The 17,102-nt window shown below is 39.4% G+C and overlaps 2 protein-coding genes and 3 pseudogenes across 2 annotated transcripts; 1 reads left to right on the top strand and 4 right to left on the bottom strand.

Annotated features, from left to right (window-relative positions):
* Positions 1 to 121: 121 nt before the first annotated feature.
* On the bottom strand, positions 122 to 1,352 carry LOC144667204 (serpin B6 pseudogene; annotated as a pseudogene).
* Positions 1,353 to 6,050: 4,698 nt separating this feature from the next.
* LOC144667514 (serpin B6 pseudogene) lies at positions 6,051 to 7,332 on the bottom strand (annotated as a pseudogene).
* Positions 7,333 to 7,904: 572 nt separating this feature from the next.
* Positions 7,905 to 9,079, top strand: LOC144667533 (leukocyte elastase inhibitor-like). The gene has a single exon (XM_078528960.1). The coding sequence runs from the start codon at positions 7,910 to 7,912 to the stop codon at positions 9,077 to 9,079; it is 1,170 nt and encodes a 389-aa protein (XP_078385086.1). The 5' UTR covers positions 7,905 to 7,909.
* A 2,732-nt stretch (positions 9,080 to 11,811) lies between these two features.
* LOC144667513 (serpin B6-like) lies at positions 11,812 to 13,371 on the bottom strand. Its single transcript, XM_078528940.1, has one exon. It carries the CDS (start codon positions 13,031 to 13,033, stop codon positions 11,837 to 11,839), a length of 1,197 nt encoding a protein of 398 aa, XP_078385066.1. The 5' UTR covers positions 13,034 to 13,371; the 3' UTR covers positions 11,812 to 11,836.
* A 1,218-nt stretch (positions 13,372 to 14,589) lies between these two features.
* On the bottom strand, positions 14,590 to 16,071 carry LOC144627972 (serpin B6 pseudogene; annotated as a pseudogene).
* Between the last annotated feature and the right edge of the window lie 1,031 nt (positions 16,072 to 17,102).

The following is a 17,102-nucleotide window of genomic DNA, read 5'->3' as shown; positions in this document are numbered from 1 at the left end:
CTATCCCCTAAACCTCTAGTGGCCGCTTACGAGAACCATTCTCGTAAGCGGTCAGCTCCAGTTGCGGACACTTTTTTCGCGTCCCGAGGGTGTCCGCTTACGAGAGCTTCGACTGTATTAATTTATGAGATAAAGTTGATAGGCTGAAAGGTTCAAATGTACTACTATACTAAGAGACATTCCAAATCTCTTGATCTCAATCACTTTGTTGGCTTCATGAGACGGCCCAGGAACAATATGGCACCAGACTCATTGTGCCGAATAAGAAACAGAAAAGGATGGTCAGCCTTGAACACTGGCTTCGGCAATGGCATGCACATCAAAGCTATTCCAATAGCAGTCGCTGCAGCAGCCTCGGTACCTTCTTCATTCACCTCAACAAAGGCCTTGTGAACCACTTTAGATACAAACAATGGCGCATCTGCTATACCAGAGAGGTCAGCCTTACCAGGAATAAACATCTCTTTGGCTCCCATCTTAGCCAAGATGTCGTTCAGGTCAAACTGCTGAGTCAGCTTAAATTTTGGCAAGAACACTTCCACCTCATCCGCTGAGGAATACATAAGCAAAGAAAGAGACTCTTTAAGGTTGTCGTAGGTCAACTTTTCTTCCAATTTGGCAAGGCCGTGGGTTTCATTAGGAAGATAGATTACCATGGACATCTTCCGGTCAATGTAAGGCATTTCAAGTATTTGGCAACCCAGCTTCTCCGACTCAGAATACTTGAAATCAGCTTTCTGGAACATCATTTGAACCTTGATCTCTTCATTTTGGGACACAAAGAATGACCCCAAAAATGTTTCTTTCTGGTTGAATTGCTCCAGCCACAAGCCTTTGAAGTAAATAGCATTCACTAGAGTCAGTCTTGTGTCTGAGCTCAGCATTCCAGAAGGAATAAGATCTTTGATCTTGTCATTTGTTTTCTCTTCCACCCAGCGGTTGATCTCTTCTCTGGCTTTCTCAGCATTTGTGATGTAGTCAACCAGAGCGAGTTCTGCATCGTAAAACTCGCGAGTTTCTTCTTTAAAGGTTTCCAGGATTTCAAAGCTCTTTTCAACAAACAGCCTGTTTGCTGTTAGCAGCTTGTTGTTCTCATCGCTTGCTCCATTTAAGGTGTCAATGAATTTCTTCATGCTCTTGTTGAGGTCAGGTGACGAAACCGAATCAACATGAAGAACTTTCAATATTTCTGCCGCAGTATTTCCCCTGGCTCCATAAGATGTCATCGCAAGAGCAATGAGGAGACTTGTAGGAGAATAGAAAAGGTTGTCGCCAGCTGCGAGGCATTTATGAAGATCAAGAGCGAATTTGTTCGCAGCTTCTCCCACAAGCTGTCTTTCTGTAGCAGCCATCTTTGTGCATTCGTTGCCAGTCGTTACCAGGTTCTTTTCTTGGGGGCGTGTCTGAAAGGGGGCGTGGCCAATTGTGGGGCTGCGGCGGGGGTGTTTGAGGGGGGGGGGGGGGGGTGGGGGTGGACTCTTATACTATATTTTATATATACCTACTAGAAGATGGTTTTCCATGTTCTATAAGAAAATAATGCACGCTTGAGGTCTAGAAAAGCTGCTAGTGGATGCCCGAGCCGTTAGGCGAGGGCATTCAGCTGCTTTTCTAGACCTCATAAGTGCATTATTTTCTTATAGGACATAGGAAAACCATATTCTAGTGGGTTTAGAATATAGCATTAAAAAGAGCACAGAACTTACAAGACTCACGGCCGCTTACGGCATTTACAAACGCACGCAACATTGGTAAAGTGAAAGTTTATTTTAATCTCTTCTTTGGCGGCTTTTTGAAAATAAACCAAGATACCATTTCATTCATATATCGTATTTATAATCCTTTTTCCGACTACCAAAAGATTCTCACAAAGTCAGCAAATCTAGTTGAAATATTTACGCATTCAAGTATGGTTAAGCCTACCTCAATTTCATTCAAATGAAAAATTTTCATGCGGTCGTTTCGCAGCAAGTTTTTCAAATTCGCCTCTAATTTCGATTTAAAAAGAACAAAAGTGGAATGTTCTGTCTTCAAATTGTGGCTGAAGAAAGGTTTCATACCTCAAAGCGTTTCTGGAGTCCTTTCTGTCATGCAGTCGTCGTTTTGTTTTGCCAATATAGAAAGCGTCACAGTCCCAGCAACTGGCTTTGTAGACAACCTTCGATTTTTGCGAGCGATTGAAACGATCTTTGTAAGGAAAAAAGGACTTAATCCGGCAAGTGTTCTGAAAACTCAACCTAAGATTCACGAAGCCATAAAATTTATTAACACAAGATTTAAGACGGCGTTTAAAATCTTCGGTTTGGAAACCTACAACCATGGTCACAAGTATTGGAAAATAATTATTCACACATATTTTGCCCCTCCTCACCCCTATGCAATTTTGATAAAAACATTCATCTGACACGTGAGAGCATCTTACCACTTGCCAACATTGAAAGGGGGAACGGGGGTACTGACACATATTTAACAGTTATTACGGTGATAAATTCATGTTTTTAAGAGCGTTTCAACCAAAAATGTCCATGGTTGTAGATAAGGTAACACAACGATTACGTATTTCTTGGGAACCGTGGTAACAGTTTCAGAAGGACTGTTCCTATATGTTTATTTAAGACATCATTAACGTTGTAGGAAATTATACCATTCGGGTAACCATTTTGAAGCAATGTCTTCCTGAGATCAGAGATAGCAGCCTGTAAAGAAGAGGATGTCTAACAAATGCGAAAACAGCGATAGGTGAGGGTGCGGATTAAATTGATTTTATACTTCCTTGGCGTGAAAGAATCCCACTTGGTGTAAAGACCTGTAAATTTCTTTTTGCGGTGTACTGTTGTAGAGAAGGTATTAAATTTTCATGGCGTTTGATGAGGACATCTAAGAATGGGATCTCTTGGTTTTCTTCGAGTTCCACAGGGATGCCTGTTGCTTAGGTAATGTAGAAATCTTGAAGCTTTGTCTTTACTGTCAAACAGGGAGAAAGTGTCATCAACGTATCTAAACCAAATGGATGGACAGTTCACTGCGTTATATACCCATTGTTCCTCAAAATGACGCATGAAAATGTTAGCTAAAAACAGGACCCAATGGTGAACCCATGGCTAGGCCATCAACTTGATCATAGTACTGGCCGTCGAATATGAAGTGGCTTTTCTTTGTTGCAAACTCAAGCAAAGGTTTAAGGGCTGGTCGTTTCATTTTTGTTTTTGTTTTTTTTTTTTCAGTTCTATCCTGGATTTCAAGCCAGTTCTTTGTTCATATATAATTTATTGTAAGTGCTTCAAGGTGTGTTCCTTACTCTTTCTATTTTTTTGGTCAAAATAATCCAACAAAAGACAATCTTGAGACATGTTACGTTCAGGGAGTTCCAATGATTAGAATTTTACGCGAAAACAAAGGAGGTCACTCACTACACTAAGTAAGAGCCTCACAGGGTAGGACCGGCCATGTTTCCTTGTTCCCTCAAAAAATTCATTGTGTTACCTTGTTCCCTAAAAGCATTTTGTCCATTTTTATGAACACTGTTCCCTAAAACACAGAAGCACAGCTTTTGTTCCTGTGTTTCCAGCCATGGCCATGTTCCGTTGTTCCCTAAAACCACTTTGGGAGCCTCCTTAGTCACGCAACTTATACATAATCAACCCTCACATTACATTCAGGCAAGAAGAAGAAAAAAAAACACGTACATTGCATTTTACATTGTCATAGTCAGAGCACCTGTTCGTCGGAAATATATTCGTTCTTAGCTTGATCGGAGAGGACAACAAGAAAATTTTCTCAGCCCCGAAAGTTGCATTAAGTAAGTTTAGACTTCGTTCAAATACAATGTGGGATTGCTGAGCCCTTAGTAGACTTTTTCAAAGTCCATTTTGTGTGCTATCCTCGTTAGCCGGCGACCTTGTTCCTCGTTATCGCGACTACATCACTCATAAGAGTCGACTTGTTTCAAGTCTAGGCCTTTAGTCATAGAGTACGTATTTTGAAGCCAAAGCAGTTTTTCGGCTGGTATGTAAAAGGATATCAATTTTTGGGGTCAGGTCTGAAACAGGGTGAGGATTTTAGTAGGTGTGCTGTGCCCCCACCCCCGGGGGGTACTCCCAAACATTTTGTACGGCAATGTACCGCTGAGTCTCTGCCTGACCCTGGACCTGTTCCAGAGAAAATAAGGTGAATTTGCGACCCTGTCCCAGACAAACATTGGAAATATTAGGCACCCTGTTTCAGAAAATATGCACGACGGAAAAATATATAGATATAAATAATAAAAAACACTGGAGAATATCATAAAGTGAGAAAGCCTTTATTTAAATAGGGTGACTCTATCAGCTTTTACAATAAAAAACTGTTATCAATAGAGGCCCTTGTCAAAAGTAAAAATTAAAAAGTCGCTAAAAGCCTTACAGTGTACCTAACTTCCGTCTGTGGCATGAAGATAAAGCGACTCTGTTCCAGAGTCAGGGAGGCAAAAAAGCATACCCTGTTGGGCGGCACATACCTGAATAGCCAATTTATGGGAGTACCCCCCCTGGGTGCTGTACACCCCCCAGCTTTTTTTGGAATACTGCCCACCCCCGGGCTTGTCCCCTATCTTTTTTCTCTTTCTCTTTTCGTTTTTTAGTAGCCCCCTTCACCCAGCCCTCATACCCAGGAATAAATAAGTAAAAAAATAGTCATGTTTCTTTCTGCTTTTTCGTTAAGTTCTCCTCTGGGAATTACCTAACAGGGCCATTAAAAAATTTACTGATGATAAAAGCAAATTTCAGTGAGATTGATAAGCTCTTTTTTTAATTCTAAAATTATTTTAAAATTCTTAGCAGTAATATTGCTTATTCATTACAATTATATTAAATTGTATATCCATCTATCTATTAAATGTATATCTATATTATAAGAATAATTTTATTCTTAACAAATTAATTTCCTATTAAGACAAATCATATGATTTTGTAAGGTCACATTTCTTACATATCTTATTTTAGAAAACTATTTCACATCTCTGACAAACTTTATGTCCAAGGCTTCTTAATAATAACATACACCTCTAAAATGTTCCTATCATACCCAAAAAAACACCACACATCACTCTACACAGCTAAATATACAATACAAATACAATATTTATATAGCGCTTATCCAAAAAAATAACAATAATAATAATAATACATTGTACATGTACATTGCTACATATATCATTGCTTTACACAATGCTAAGATAAATCGTTTATAGCTTGCTTAAAATGGAAGGTCTTTAACTTAGATTTAAAAATATTTGTATTGTGTAGCTTCAAAAAATATCCATACCCCTCCCATGGAAGGTTTTTTGGCTTGATCCCCCCACCCCTCTGGTCCAGTTGCCCCTACTTTCCTTTACAAATTTGGCTTTTGATACCTCCCACCCTCAGGATTTCTTTGACCTTCCATGGGGTGGGTATGGATATTGTCTTGAACCACACATTGTCAATAGATCTAATTGCCAAGGGCAGATTGTTCCGCAGTCAGGGTCAATGACTGAAAAAGCTCTGAGTTTATACGTCTTAAAGTTGTGGGGGTCAATAGCATTATTAACAGCTACCATTCATTTAATAATTTCATACAAATTCCAGAGGAACAGTTCATGTTATACATGTCGATATGATTTCCTTCAATTTTTCAAAACGCCATATTATAGAGGTTCACTACATATAATTGTCACAACTGAAGGTTGTCAGTGTCAAGGGGCAAGTGAACTCTCTATCATGTAATAAATAAACTGTATCAGAGGCGGCAGAGCACTTTGGAACGTGAAGGGCAGAGACTGACCAAAAATACTCGGCAGGTTTTCATTGTTTGAAGGCCATATGAACCTTTCCGATCATATAATGGAACTTTTCTGAGGGGAAAGGAAGTTTCCTGAAGACTTCTAAGAAAGTTTTGAAAATGTTTTAACTCACTCACGAGATGGAATATCTTGACAAACCAATTTTACGCTGCGCTCGCGATATTTTCGGCACCAAAACATGGGGGAGGGGGGCTGAGCTCCCCCAAATTTTTGTTGTTTTTTTTTTTTTTGGGGGGGGGGGGCTACAGCCCCCCTGCCTCCCTGCTCCGCGGCCTATGCATATGGAAAGGTTCAAATGTACTTCTATAATTTCATCTATAAAAAATTCAAATCTTTCATTCTTCATGACTTGGCTTCGTGAGACGGCCCAGGAACAATATTGCACCAGAGCTGTTGTGCCGAATAAGAAAAAGAAAAGGGTGGTCAGCTTTGAATGTTGGCTTTGGGCGTAAGCACGCCAAGAACGCAACCACACCAGTAGCTGCTGCCGCCTCAGTACCTTCTTCATTCACCTCGACAAAGGCCTTGTGAACCACCTTGGAGACAAACAATGGCTCTGCTGAGATACCAGAGAGGTCTGCCTTACCAAGAAATAAACATCTCTTTGGCTCCCATATTGGACAAAATGTTGTTGAGTTCAAATTGCTGAGTCAGCTTAAATTTTGGCAAGAACACTTCCGTCTCATCCGTCAAGATTGCCTCATCAAGCAACGAGAGAGAATCTTCAAGGTTGTCATAAGTCATCTTTTCTTCCATTTTAGCAAGGCCGTTAGTTTCATTTGGGAGAAAGATTACCATGGATATCTTCCGGCCAATGTATGGCATTTCAAGTATTTGGCAAGCCAGTTCCTCTGACTCAGAATACTTGAAATGAGCTTTTTGATACATCATTTGAACCTTGATCTCTTCATTTTGGGATACAAAGAATGACCCCAAAAATGTTTCTTTCTGGTTGAATTGCTCCAGCCACAAGCCTTTAAAGTAAATAGCATTCACTAGAGTCAGCCTTGTGTCTGAGCTTAGCATTCCAGAAGGAATAAGATCTTTGATCTTGTCATTTGTTTTCTTTTCCACCCAGCGGTTGATCTCTTCTCTGGCTTTCTCAACATTTCTAATGTAGTCGACCTGAGCGAGTTCTGCAGCGTAAAACTCGCGAGTTCCTTCTTTAAAGGCTTCCAGGATTTCAAAGCTCTTTTCAACAAACAGCTTGTTTGCTGTAAGCAGCTTGTTCTTTTGATCGCTTGCTCCATTTAAGGTGTCAATAAACTTCTTCATGCTCTTGTTGAGGTCAGGTGACGAAACCGAATCAACATGAAGAACTTTCAATATTTCTGCCGCAGTATTTCCCCTGGCTCCATAAGATGTCATCGCAAGAGCAATGAGGAGACTTGTAGGAGAGTAGAACAAGTTGTCGCCAGCTGCGAGGCATTTATGAAGATCAAGAGCGAATTTGTTCGCTGCTTCTCCTACTAACTGCTTTTCAAAAGCAGCCATGTTTGTAGTTTGTGCAACGATTGTTACCAGGTTCTTTTCCTTTGAGGCGGAGAATGGGGGGCGTGTCTCGAGGGGGTTTGGCCGATTGTCCTGTCCTGTAATTTAAATCCGTGCTACATATTTCTCTTTCTCTTCTTTTGTATTAAAATTCTCCCGGAAAAGACATTCTCAGCAAATTTCACATCACCTTTATTTTGCACGAACTATGCATTTAACACAAGGGAGATGGTCACGCGCTGTCACGAAAGTTGACATATCAACCCTTACGTTACAGTCACGCTAAACCCGAACAGTGTCGTCTCCAATCCTGCGTTAGATAAATTGTTAGCCTTCAGTACGGATCTCGCAAAAAGTCCGAAATTAACTAAAAGGAAAATGGTAGACACCAAGAAAATTCGCTCAGCCTTGAATTGCGTTAAAAGTTAATACAAGGGGTCAAAAACTTGACCCCCCAAAGGGATGGACACCGGGCCCTACATGTAGACAAAAAGCTACGCGACACATCGTGCGTGACACGCGTGACGCACCACCTGCCGCGCCTCAACTTGAGAGAACCTCAGAGAAAACCTGGTAACTACTGCTACAACGACTGCAAACATGGCTGCTTTACAAAGTGGGTTCGTGGCGGAAGCTACGAACAAATTCGCTCTTGATCTTCATAAATGTCTTGCAAATAACGATAAATTTGCCAATGGCAACCTGTTCTATTCTCCTGCAAGTCTCCTCATTGCTCTTGCGATGACATCTTATGGATCCAGGGGAAATACTGCGGCAGAAATATTGAAAGTTCTTCATGTTGCTTCAGTTTCGTCACCTGACCTCAACAAGAGCATGAAGAAGTTCATTGACACCTTAAATGGAGCAAGCGACGAGAACATCAAGCTGCTTACAGCAAACAGGCTGTTTGTTGAAAAGAGCTTTGAAATCCTGGAAGTCTTTAAAGAAGGAACTCGCGAGTTTTACGATGCAGAACTCGCTCTGGTTGACTACATCACAAATGTGGAGAAATCCAGAGAAGAGATCAACCGCTGGGTGGAAGAGAAAACAAATGACAAGATCAAAGATCTTATTCCTTCTGGAATGCTGAGCTCAGACACAAGGCTGACTCTAGTGAATGCTATTTACTTCAAAGGTTTGTGGCTTGAGCAATTCAAACAGGAGGGAACACATCCTGAGTCATTCTTTGTGTCTGAGAATGAAGAGATCAAGGTCCAAATGATGCACCAAGAAGCTGATTTCAAGTATTTTGAGTCAGAGAAGCTGGCTTGCAAAATACTTGAAATGCCATACACTGGCCGAAAGTTGTCCATGGTAATCTATCTTCCCAACGAAACCCACGGCCTTGCCAAATTGGAAGAAAAGTTGACCTATGACAACCTTCAAGAGTCTCTTTCCTTGCTTGATGCCTCAATGGATGAGGTGGAAGTGTTCTTGCCAAAATTTAAGCTGACTCAGCAGTTTGATCTCAACAACATCTTGTCCAAGATGGGAGCCAAAGAGATGTTTATTCCTGGTAAGGCTGACCTCTCTGGTATCTCAACAGAGCCATTGTTTGTCTCCAAGGTGGTTCACAAGGCCTTTGTCGAGGTGAATGAAGAAGGCACTGAGGCAGCAGCAGCTACTGCTATTGGTGTCAATACATTTTCTATGCCATTGCCGAAGCCGGTATTCAAAGCTGACCATCCTTTTCTGTTTCTTATTCGCCACAACGACTCTGGTGCCATATTGTTCCTGGGCCGTCTCATGAGACCAGCTCATGAAGGCTGAATTTTATTTTCATAAACTCAGAGCTGAATTACCACCACCAGGATTTCTCTCAATGAGAAAAATCATCATATCTTTACACTGTAAAAGATATGATATCTTTCACATGTGATTTCCGGTAGATATCAATTTCGACACGTTTGCTGACAAGTTAAGCATGTTTCAATACTAAATGAGCCAAAGTTTGTCGAGATGTAGTTGAAACATCTTCAGATCTTCCTTGGCATTCTTCAGCAATCTTCTGAAATCTTCTTCTGAAAATGGTCGGAAATCTTTGGAAAATCATCAAAAACCTTGTTATTAGTAGGTTTATAAAATAAAATAATACATGGTTGCTTGGAGATATGAAATTTCTTTTCTCGCGTTCAATATCAATATGAACACTCCAAGATGAACTTCAATCTCAGCGCAACTATGTATTATCCTCTATTTACAGAAATGTAGAAATGTGTATTAGATCTAACATGAACTGTTGATGATGATAATAATAATTGTAATATTATAATAACCATTTATATTACGCAGACTTCTATATGAATATGTTCAGTTGTGCTCTACAATATTGCTGCAGATGATTTAAGTGGATTAGTAAATTATTATTAAAATAAATTGTTAACAAAGTTTGACTATTTGTAGGTTAAAATAGCATGTAAATCATATTTTGATAGGGTCAAACATTTTCATTAATGTATTGCATTAGGAATTGGCCCTCAAAAATACTATGAAAAATTTTTAATTATAGTTTTTATGACTAAAACTCTTGAATCATTTTAGGATACGTTAATGGGCTGGGGACATTTTGTTGCAAAGCAATTTTTAACCAAGAAACTAGTGCAGTCCTCTGTAAAAAAAATAATGTTTTGTTAACTGAAAAGTACAAAATAATTATGTTAGTCGTTTGTGCAGTTGGCAAGTTCGTTATTGGTATGAACAAAGTGCTATATAAGAGTTAATAACCATGAAACATTTTTAACATTTTATTGTAATTTGCCCTGAAAACCATTTTTGGAGAGGTAAATAAAATCTTATCTTATCTTATCTAAAAAAAAAATGTCAGAATATTGCTGTGACCAAGAAATCATATAACATTCCTAAACATAGATATGGGCTTGATATAATAACTTATTTAATGATCTACTGAACTCCCACCTTGCTTCGAAAAAGCAAATAAGACAGAAGTTGAAGTCCGGGTGAATAAGAGAAGTGCTAAAAATAACTCCTATTAAAAAAAAAAAAAAACAACCCCCCCCCAAACACAAAAACCCCAACTCCCGTTTAATTTTAATTATGGACCTCCTCAACTACAGACCCCAAGTTGTGGTAAAGGTATCCATTGTAGTGGGAGTTGACTGTAGATCTAAATGAGGCCTGGAAATTTTTCAAAATAATACAATTTGCTAATTAGAAAACTTTTGAGGATAGAAGATTATTTAATTAATATAAGAGATATATTTAATATATTGTAATGAATTGATCACAATTACTACCATGAAAATCTGTTTCATAATTATGTGTTAAATAAAATTTTTGGTAGGTTCATCATTCTTAATTTTATTGGTATTTTTTTAAATTATTCATAGTAGTAATTATAAGACAATGATACCGTATTTATTCGATTGGTTTTAAAAAAAAAAGTTTTTTAGGTAAGCGCCCAACCTCGAATGAGCGCCCACCTCGAATAAGCACCCCCCTGTAGGTAGGAAAAGTTAATAAGCGCCCGGATGTGTCTGGAAGACACCCAGGGAAATTAAGGATTTTAGTTTACATATTTTACATATTTCTCTTGGGGTTGTACTCCCCCTGAATGGAAAGCTAGTCCATTGCAGGGTAACCCCCCCCCCAGCATTATGTCACTGGTACCCATTTATACACCTGGTAGAATAGAGTCACTATGACCCCCAAAAAAAAAAAAAAAAAAAAAAACCAAAAATATTTTCAATTTCATGGCAGAAATATTCTTCAGCTGGTAGTAATACTATTCATTACAATTTATTATTATTAAAATAATTTTATTCTCCATAAAATTTATTTCTTATTCAAACAAATCACATTTTTTGTAAGGTCACATTCTGACAGATGAGATCATATTTTAGAAAACTATTTAACAATATCTCTGGTGAACTTTATGTCTGAGACTGCTAAACAATAACATACACCTCCACAAATGTTTTATAGTTCCTATAATCAGCATAAAATAATCATTTCATCATATAGAGATAATTTCCTTGGGAAAACCTTGCCATATTGACAATGATCCAGCACTCTTCGAGTCCTTACAGAGATCAACATTGCACCTCTCACTTAAAAAAAGATGAAAAAAAAAAGGATTACTTTCTCAAGTGCTGCCAGTTTCACTGGTTTCTCGTCTAAAAATTACCTTGGAACAAAATGTCTATACAATACAACCTCTAAATGTATGTCCACTGTTATAAATCGTGAAATATATTTCAAGATATTTATGAGGCCCAGTAACTTTTGCAATACTTAATGAAACTTTTAGACCCTATCAGCAAACAAAAAAATTGATTTTCCAGCAACTTAATTATACAAAGTCATTCATTTAATAACTTCAGATTTCCTTCAATTCTGCAAAATGCCATTTATAGAGGTTGACTACATATAATAAAGTGTCACAAAGTGGTCTAAAAGCAAGTGAACTCTCTATATCAGTTTAGGTAATTTAACAGAGCCATATAGAAAGGTTCAAAATGTACTTCTACTTTTACAATTTTCAATAAAAAAAATTCTAAATCCATTAATTCATTCTTCATGACTTGGCTTCATAAGGCGGCCCAGGAACAATATGGCACCAGAGCTGTTGTGCCGAATGAGAAACAGAAAAGGATGGTCTGCTTTGAATGTGGGCTTTGGGCGAAGGCATGCTGCGTCCACACCAACACCAGTAGCTGCTGCCGCCTCAGTGCCTTCTTCATTCACCTCGACAAAAGCCTTGTGAACCACCTGGGAGACAAACAATGGCTCTGTCGAGATACCAGAGAGGTCAGCCTTACCAGGATTAAAAATCTCTTTAGCTCCCATCTTGGACAAGACGTCGTTGAGGTCAAACTGCTGAGTCAGCTTAAATTTTGGCAAGAATACTTCCACCTCGTCCATTGAGGCATCAACCAAGGAAAGAGACTCATGAAAGTTGTCATAAGTCATCTTTTCTTCCAATTTGGCAAGGCCGTGGGTTTCATTTGGAAGATAGATTACCATCGACATCTTTTTGCCAGTGTAGGGCATCTCAAGTATTTGGCAAGCCAGCTTCTCCGACTCAGAATACTTGAAATCAGCTTCTTGGTACATCATTTGAACCTTGATCTCTTCATTTTGGGACACAAAGAATGACCCAGGACGCGTTCTTTCCTTCTTAAATTGCTCCAGCCACAAGCCTTTGAAGTAAATAGCATTTACTAGAGTAAGCCTTGTGTCTGAGCTCAGCATTCCAGGAGGAATAACATTTTTGATCTTGTCATTTGTTTTCTCTTTCACCCAGCGGTTGATCTCTTCTCTTGCTTTCTCTACATTTGTAATGTAGTCGACCTGAGCGAGTTCTGCATCGTAAAACTCGCGAGTTCCTTCTTTATAGGCTTTCAGGATTTCAAAGCTCTTTTCAACAAACAACCTGTTTGCTGTAAGCAGCTTGTTGTTCTCGTCGCTTGCTCCATTTAAGGTGTCAATAAAGTTCTTCATGCTCTTGTTGAGGTCAGGAGAAGAAACCGAAGCAACATGAAGAACTTTGATTAATTCTGCCGCAGTATTTCCCCTGGCTCCATAAGATGTCATCGCAAGAGCAATGAGGAGACTTGCAGGAGAATAGAACAGGTTGTCATTGGTAAATTCATTACCATCTGCGAGGCATTTATGAAGATCAAGAGCGAATTTGTTCGTCGCTTTTGCCACAACCCCACCGTCAGAAGCAGCCATTTTGATGGTTTTTACAGCTAGGTAGCTCATTCAAGTTTCCCTTTATATAGTGGAGGCGGTACATGGGGGCGTGTCTTACTGTCTAGTCCTGGCGTGTTTACATACTTTTTTTTCTTTTTTACTCGATTTCGTGCTCGTGTACACGTTCTCGTGCTCACGGAAGAACGGGCATTTATACTCGCGCCAGTAATATTGGCTTTGCTCTATTGGAATCATTGACGGCTGAAGACATTTTCTTAGTGTTACTTCGCTTTTCTTTCTTGGATTCCCACCTCAATTTAGTCACGTAGTATTTGTAGAACAAACAACAGTCCAAGAGCAGCCATTTTGGATTTTCCTATGGACAACCGCTGGCCAGGTACATGTTCTGCGTGATTGTTACGTTTGTAACGCTCTTGAGTAAGGGACGGACCATTATTTTCTTGGAGGGGGGGGATGAAAATTTTCCTCTGCAACTTTTTTTTTAGTTTCCCTCTGCAAACATTTTTTGTCTCTTTTTTTGTTTCATATCGTTTTTGCAAACAATTTTCTTTCCAGGCCCTCAAACAATTTTCATTCTTCCCCCCCTCCACTATGTCTGTCCCTAACGCACATGCATATGCAAAACCTCGTCCCCAGGGGACGAGGTTGTGTAACGCAAGGTTTATGAATTGAAGTCCCGTGAATTGCTAGGTAAATGCCTTAGCTAAACGTTTAAATGTAGCACAATTCCAGAAATGTCAATCTAACTTTTACTAACGTACGAAACTGAAGCCACATAAAGAACTTTCATTATTCATTAAATAAAATTAATTATTGATTGATTTTGATTGATATTTCTGCAGCAGCTTTATCCTTGGCTTTATAAGATGCATCAAAAGGGCAGTAAGAAGATTTGCAGGAGAATAGAAAGTATTGTCATAATAGCAAATTAATTGCCATTTGCAGGGCATTTATAAAAGTCAAAAGCAGCCTCCACAAAAAGCTCCATAAGTTGCTTTAGCCACAGCATAATTTTTTTCAATCCATGGTAGTTATATTTCTAAATATAGCACACCTGATTCACTATTGACAATGGTTCAGGACTTTTCAAATCTTTACAGAAATCAACATTTTATCTCTCAGTTAAAAAATGATTACTTTCTCGCTGACAAGTTCACTGGTTTCTGGTTTAAAAATTACTTTAGAACAAAATGTCCATACATTACAGCCTCTAAATGTACGTCACTATTATAAACTGTGATTCTGTGAAAAACATTTCACAATATTTATAAGGGTCAGAGCTATAACTGCAATACATTTTGAAAACGTTTTGACCCTAACAGCAAACATACAATTGATTTATCATTGTTTCAAATGAGTATGCTTGGTTTTCTTTTCTATTTCAACAAATGCTGACTTCAGGTGTTCTTCTCGTTTTTTCCACGATATACTTTGCGTTTACTAAGTTTCTTATTCTTTTCTGTGTCCAAACAGTAGGTTTTCATTTCTCTTGTTTTCTGTGTTCCGGTATGCAGTCTGATTTTGTTGGGCTCTCGGCTTGGCCCCCTTGGTGCTTCCTCAGAAAACAGATTTTTTCGCTGCGCCTTCGAATAACTATACGGTAACTTAATGCCATTCATTTAATAATTTCCTACACATTCTGGCAGAACAGTTTATGTTAAACTGACATGTAGATATGATTTGTGTCCTTCAATTCTGTAAAATACCATATTATATAGGTTCACTACAAATAATTGTCACAAAGTGGTCTAACAGCAAGTGAACTCTCCAATGGGTAATAGCAGTCTTTACAGAGCCATACAAAAAGGTTCAAAGACTTCAAATGTACTACTAATTTTTTAATTTCTAAAAAAAATTCTGAATCTTTCATTCTTCATGGCTTGGCTTCATGAGACGGCCCAGGAACAATATGGCACCAGAGCTGTTGTGCCGAATGAGAAACAGAAAAGGATGGTCAGCTTTGAATGTTGGCTTTGAGGGAAGGCAGAAAAAAACACTCTCAATAAAAGTAGCTGCTGCCGCCTCAGTGCCTTCTTCATTCACCTCAACAAAAGCCTTGTGAACCACCTTGGAGACATACAATGGCTCTGTCGAGATACCAGAGAGGTCAGCCTTACCAGGAATAAACATCTCTTTGGCTCCCATCTTGGACAAAATATTGTTGAGGTCAAACTGCTGAGTCAGCTTAAATTTTGGCAAGAATACTCGCACCTCAACCATTGAGGCATCAAGCAAGGAAAGAGACTCTTGAAGGTTGTCATAAGTCATCCTTTCTTCCAATTTGACAAGGCCCTGGGTTTCGTTAGGAAGATAGATTACCATGGACATCTTTTTGCCAATGTATGGCATCTCAAGTATTTGGCAAGCCAGCTTCTCTGATTTGGAATACTTGAAATCAGCTTCTTGGTACATCATTTGCACCTTGATCTTTTTATTCTTGGACCCAAAAAATGACCCAGGATGTGTATTTTCCTTATTGAATTGCTCCAGCCACAAACCTTTCAAGTAAATAGCATTTACTAGTGTCAGCCTTGTGTCTGAGCTCAGCATTCCAGAAGGAATAAGATCTTTAATCTTGTCATTTGTTTTCTCTTCCACCCAACGGTTGATCTCTTCTCTGGCTTTCTCCGCATTTGTGATGTAGTCAACAAGAGCGAGTTCTGCATCGTAAAACTCCGAGTTCCTTCTTTAAAGGCTTTCAGGATTTCAACGCTCTTTTCAACAAACAGCCTGTTTGCTGTAAGCAACTTGTTGTTCTCGTCGCTTGCTCCATTTAACGTGTCAATGAATTTCTTCATGCTCTTGTTGAGGTCGGGTGAAGAAACCAAAGCAACGTGAAGAACTTTCAATATTTCTGCCGCAGTATTTCCCCTGGCTCCATAAGATGTCATCGCAAGAGCAATGAGGAGACTGGCAGGGGAATAGAAGAGATTGTCATTGGCAAATTCATTGCCATCTACGAGGCATTGATGCAGATCCAGAGCGAATTTGTTCGTCGCTTTCCCCACAACCCCGCTTTCTGTAGCAGCCATTTTGATGGTTTCTGCAGATTGCTAGCTCTTCCAAGTCTTCCTTTAGTTATATAGTGGAGGCGGTACATGGGGGCGTGTCTACTGTCTAGTCCTGGCGTGTTTCCTTTTTTTTCTTTTTTACTCGATTTCGTGCTCGCGTGTACACGTTTTCGAAGACACGTTAAACCAATACTCGCGCCACTAATCTTGCCCTCATGTTATCTTTAGGATAAAAATATAGGATAGGCTATTGGATAAAAATATGAAGCCAATAACTAGATTGTTCACAGCGGTAACCGGTCGTTTCGCCTACGAGTGGATTCGCTAACGAGCTAGCAGTTTCAGCTTACGTCTTTGGTCGATTGGCCTACGTCTGAAGTCTGTTCGCCAGGGAACTATAGCTATAGGTCGTTTCGCTAACGTATTATAAAGATTCACATTTTGAAATGTAGTGATAGAACATAACAATGCCTGAATCAATCCGCATAAAAGATTCCTTTCCAACTTGGATTTTGACAATGCCATCAAACACAGACGTAAGACGACAGTTATAAACAAAACTAAATGTGTCTCCACGTTTATCCAGTTTGATAAACCACCTAGGCCTAGGAAACATGGCAAACATAGGAGCGAAAGGACTTCGACCGAAAGTTGATCAAAAGTTCGACTAAGAATATTTCTCGTTCTTTAAGCGTGAGCAAAGGGCGACTACGTTAGCGAATTTTAAACGCCAAAAAGGTGGCTGCGATTTCAAAATTATTTCAGTGTTTCTCTTCTTACTAAAAGAGACGTTAGCGTCATAACTTTATTTATACGTAAGCGAAACGACCTACAGTTCGTTAGCGAAACGCCTTTAGACGAAGGCGAATCGACCTCTAAAGACGATAGCGAACTGCTCGTTAGCGAATCCACTCGTAGGCGAAGCGACTGCATTTCTTAACAGTCCCCTGTATTTTCCGTGAAATCGTCGAGATCGATCGTTGAGTTCGACGGGTTCCTGAACGCGAGCGAAAACTGGGGAGAGAGCAAAAACCCCGTTGGTAGGGATGCGGGCACCCCTACCCACGGGCATTTTGCACTCTCCCCAGCTTTCGCTCGCGTTCAGG

Source organism: Oculina patagonica, chromosome 10 (genome assembly GCF_052425735.1).
Source record: "Oculina patagonica isolate OP01 chromosome 10, crgOcupat, whole genome shotgun sequence".
Classification (NCBI taxonomy): domain Eukaryota; kingdom Metazoa; phylum Cnidaria; class Anthozoa; order Scleractinia; family Oculinidae; genus Oculina; species Oculina patagonica.
The sequence above is the reverse complement of the archived record's forward strand: the minus strand, read 5'-3'. Positions and strand labels throughout refer to the sequence as shown.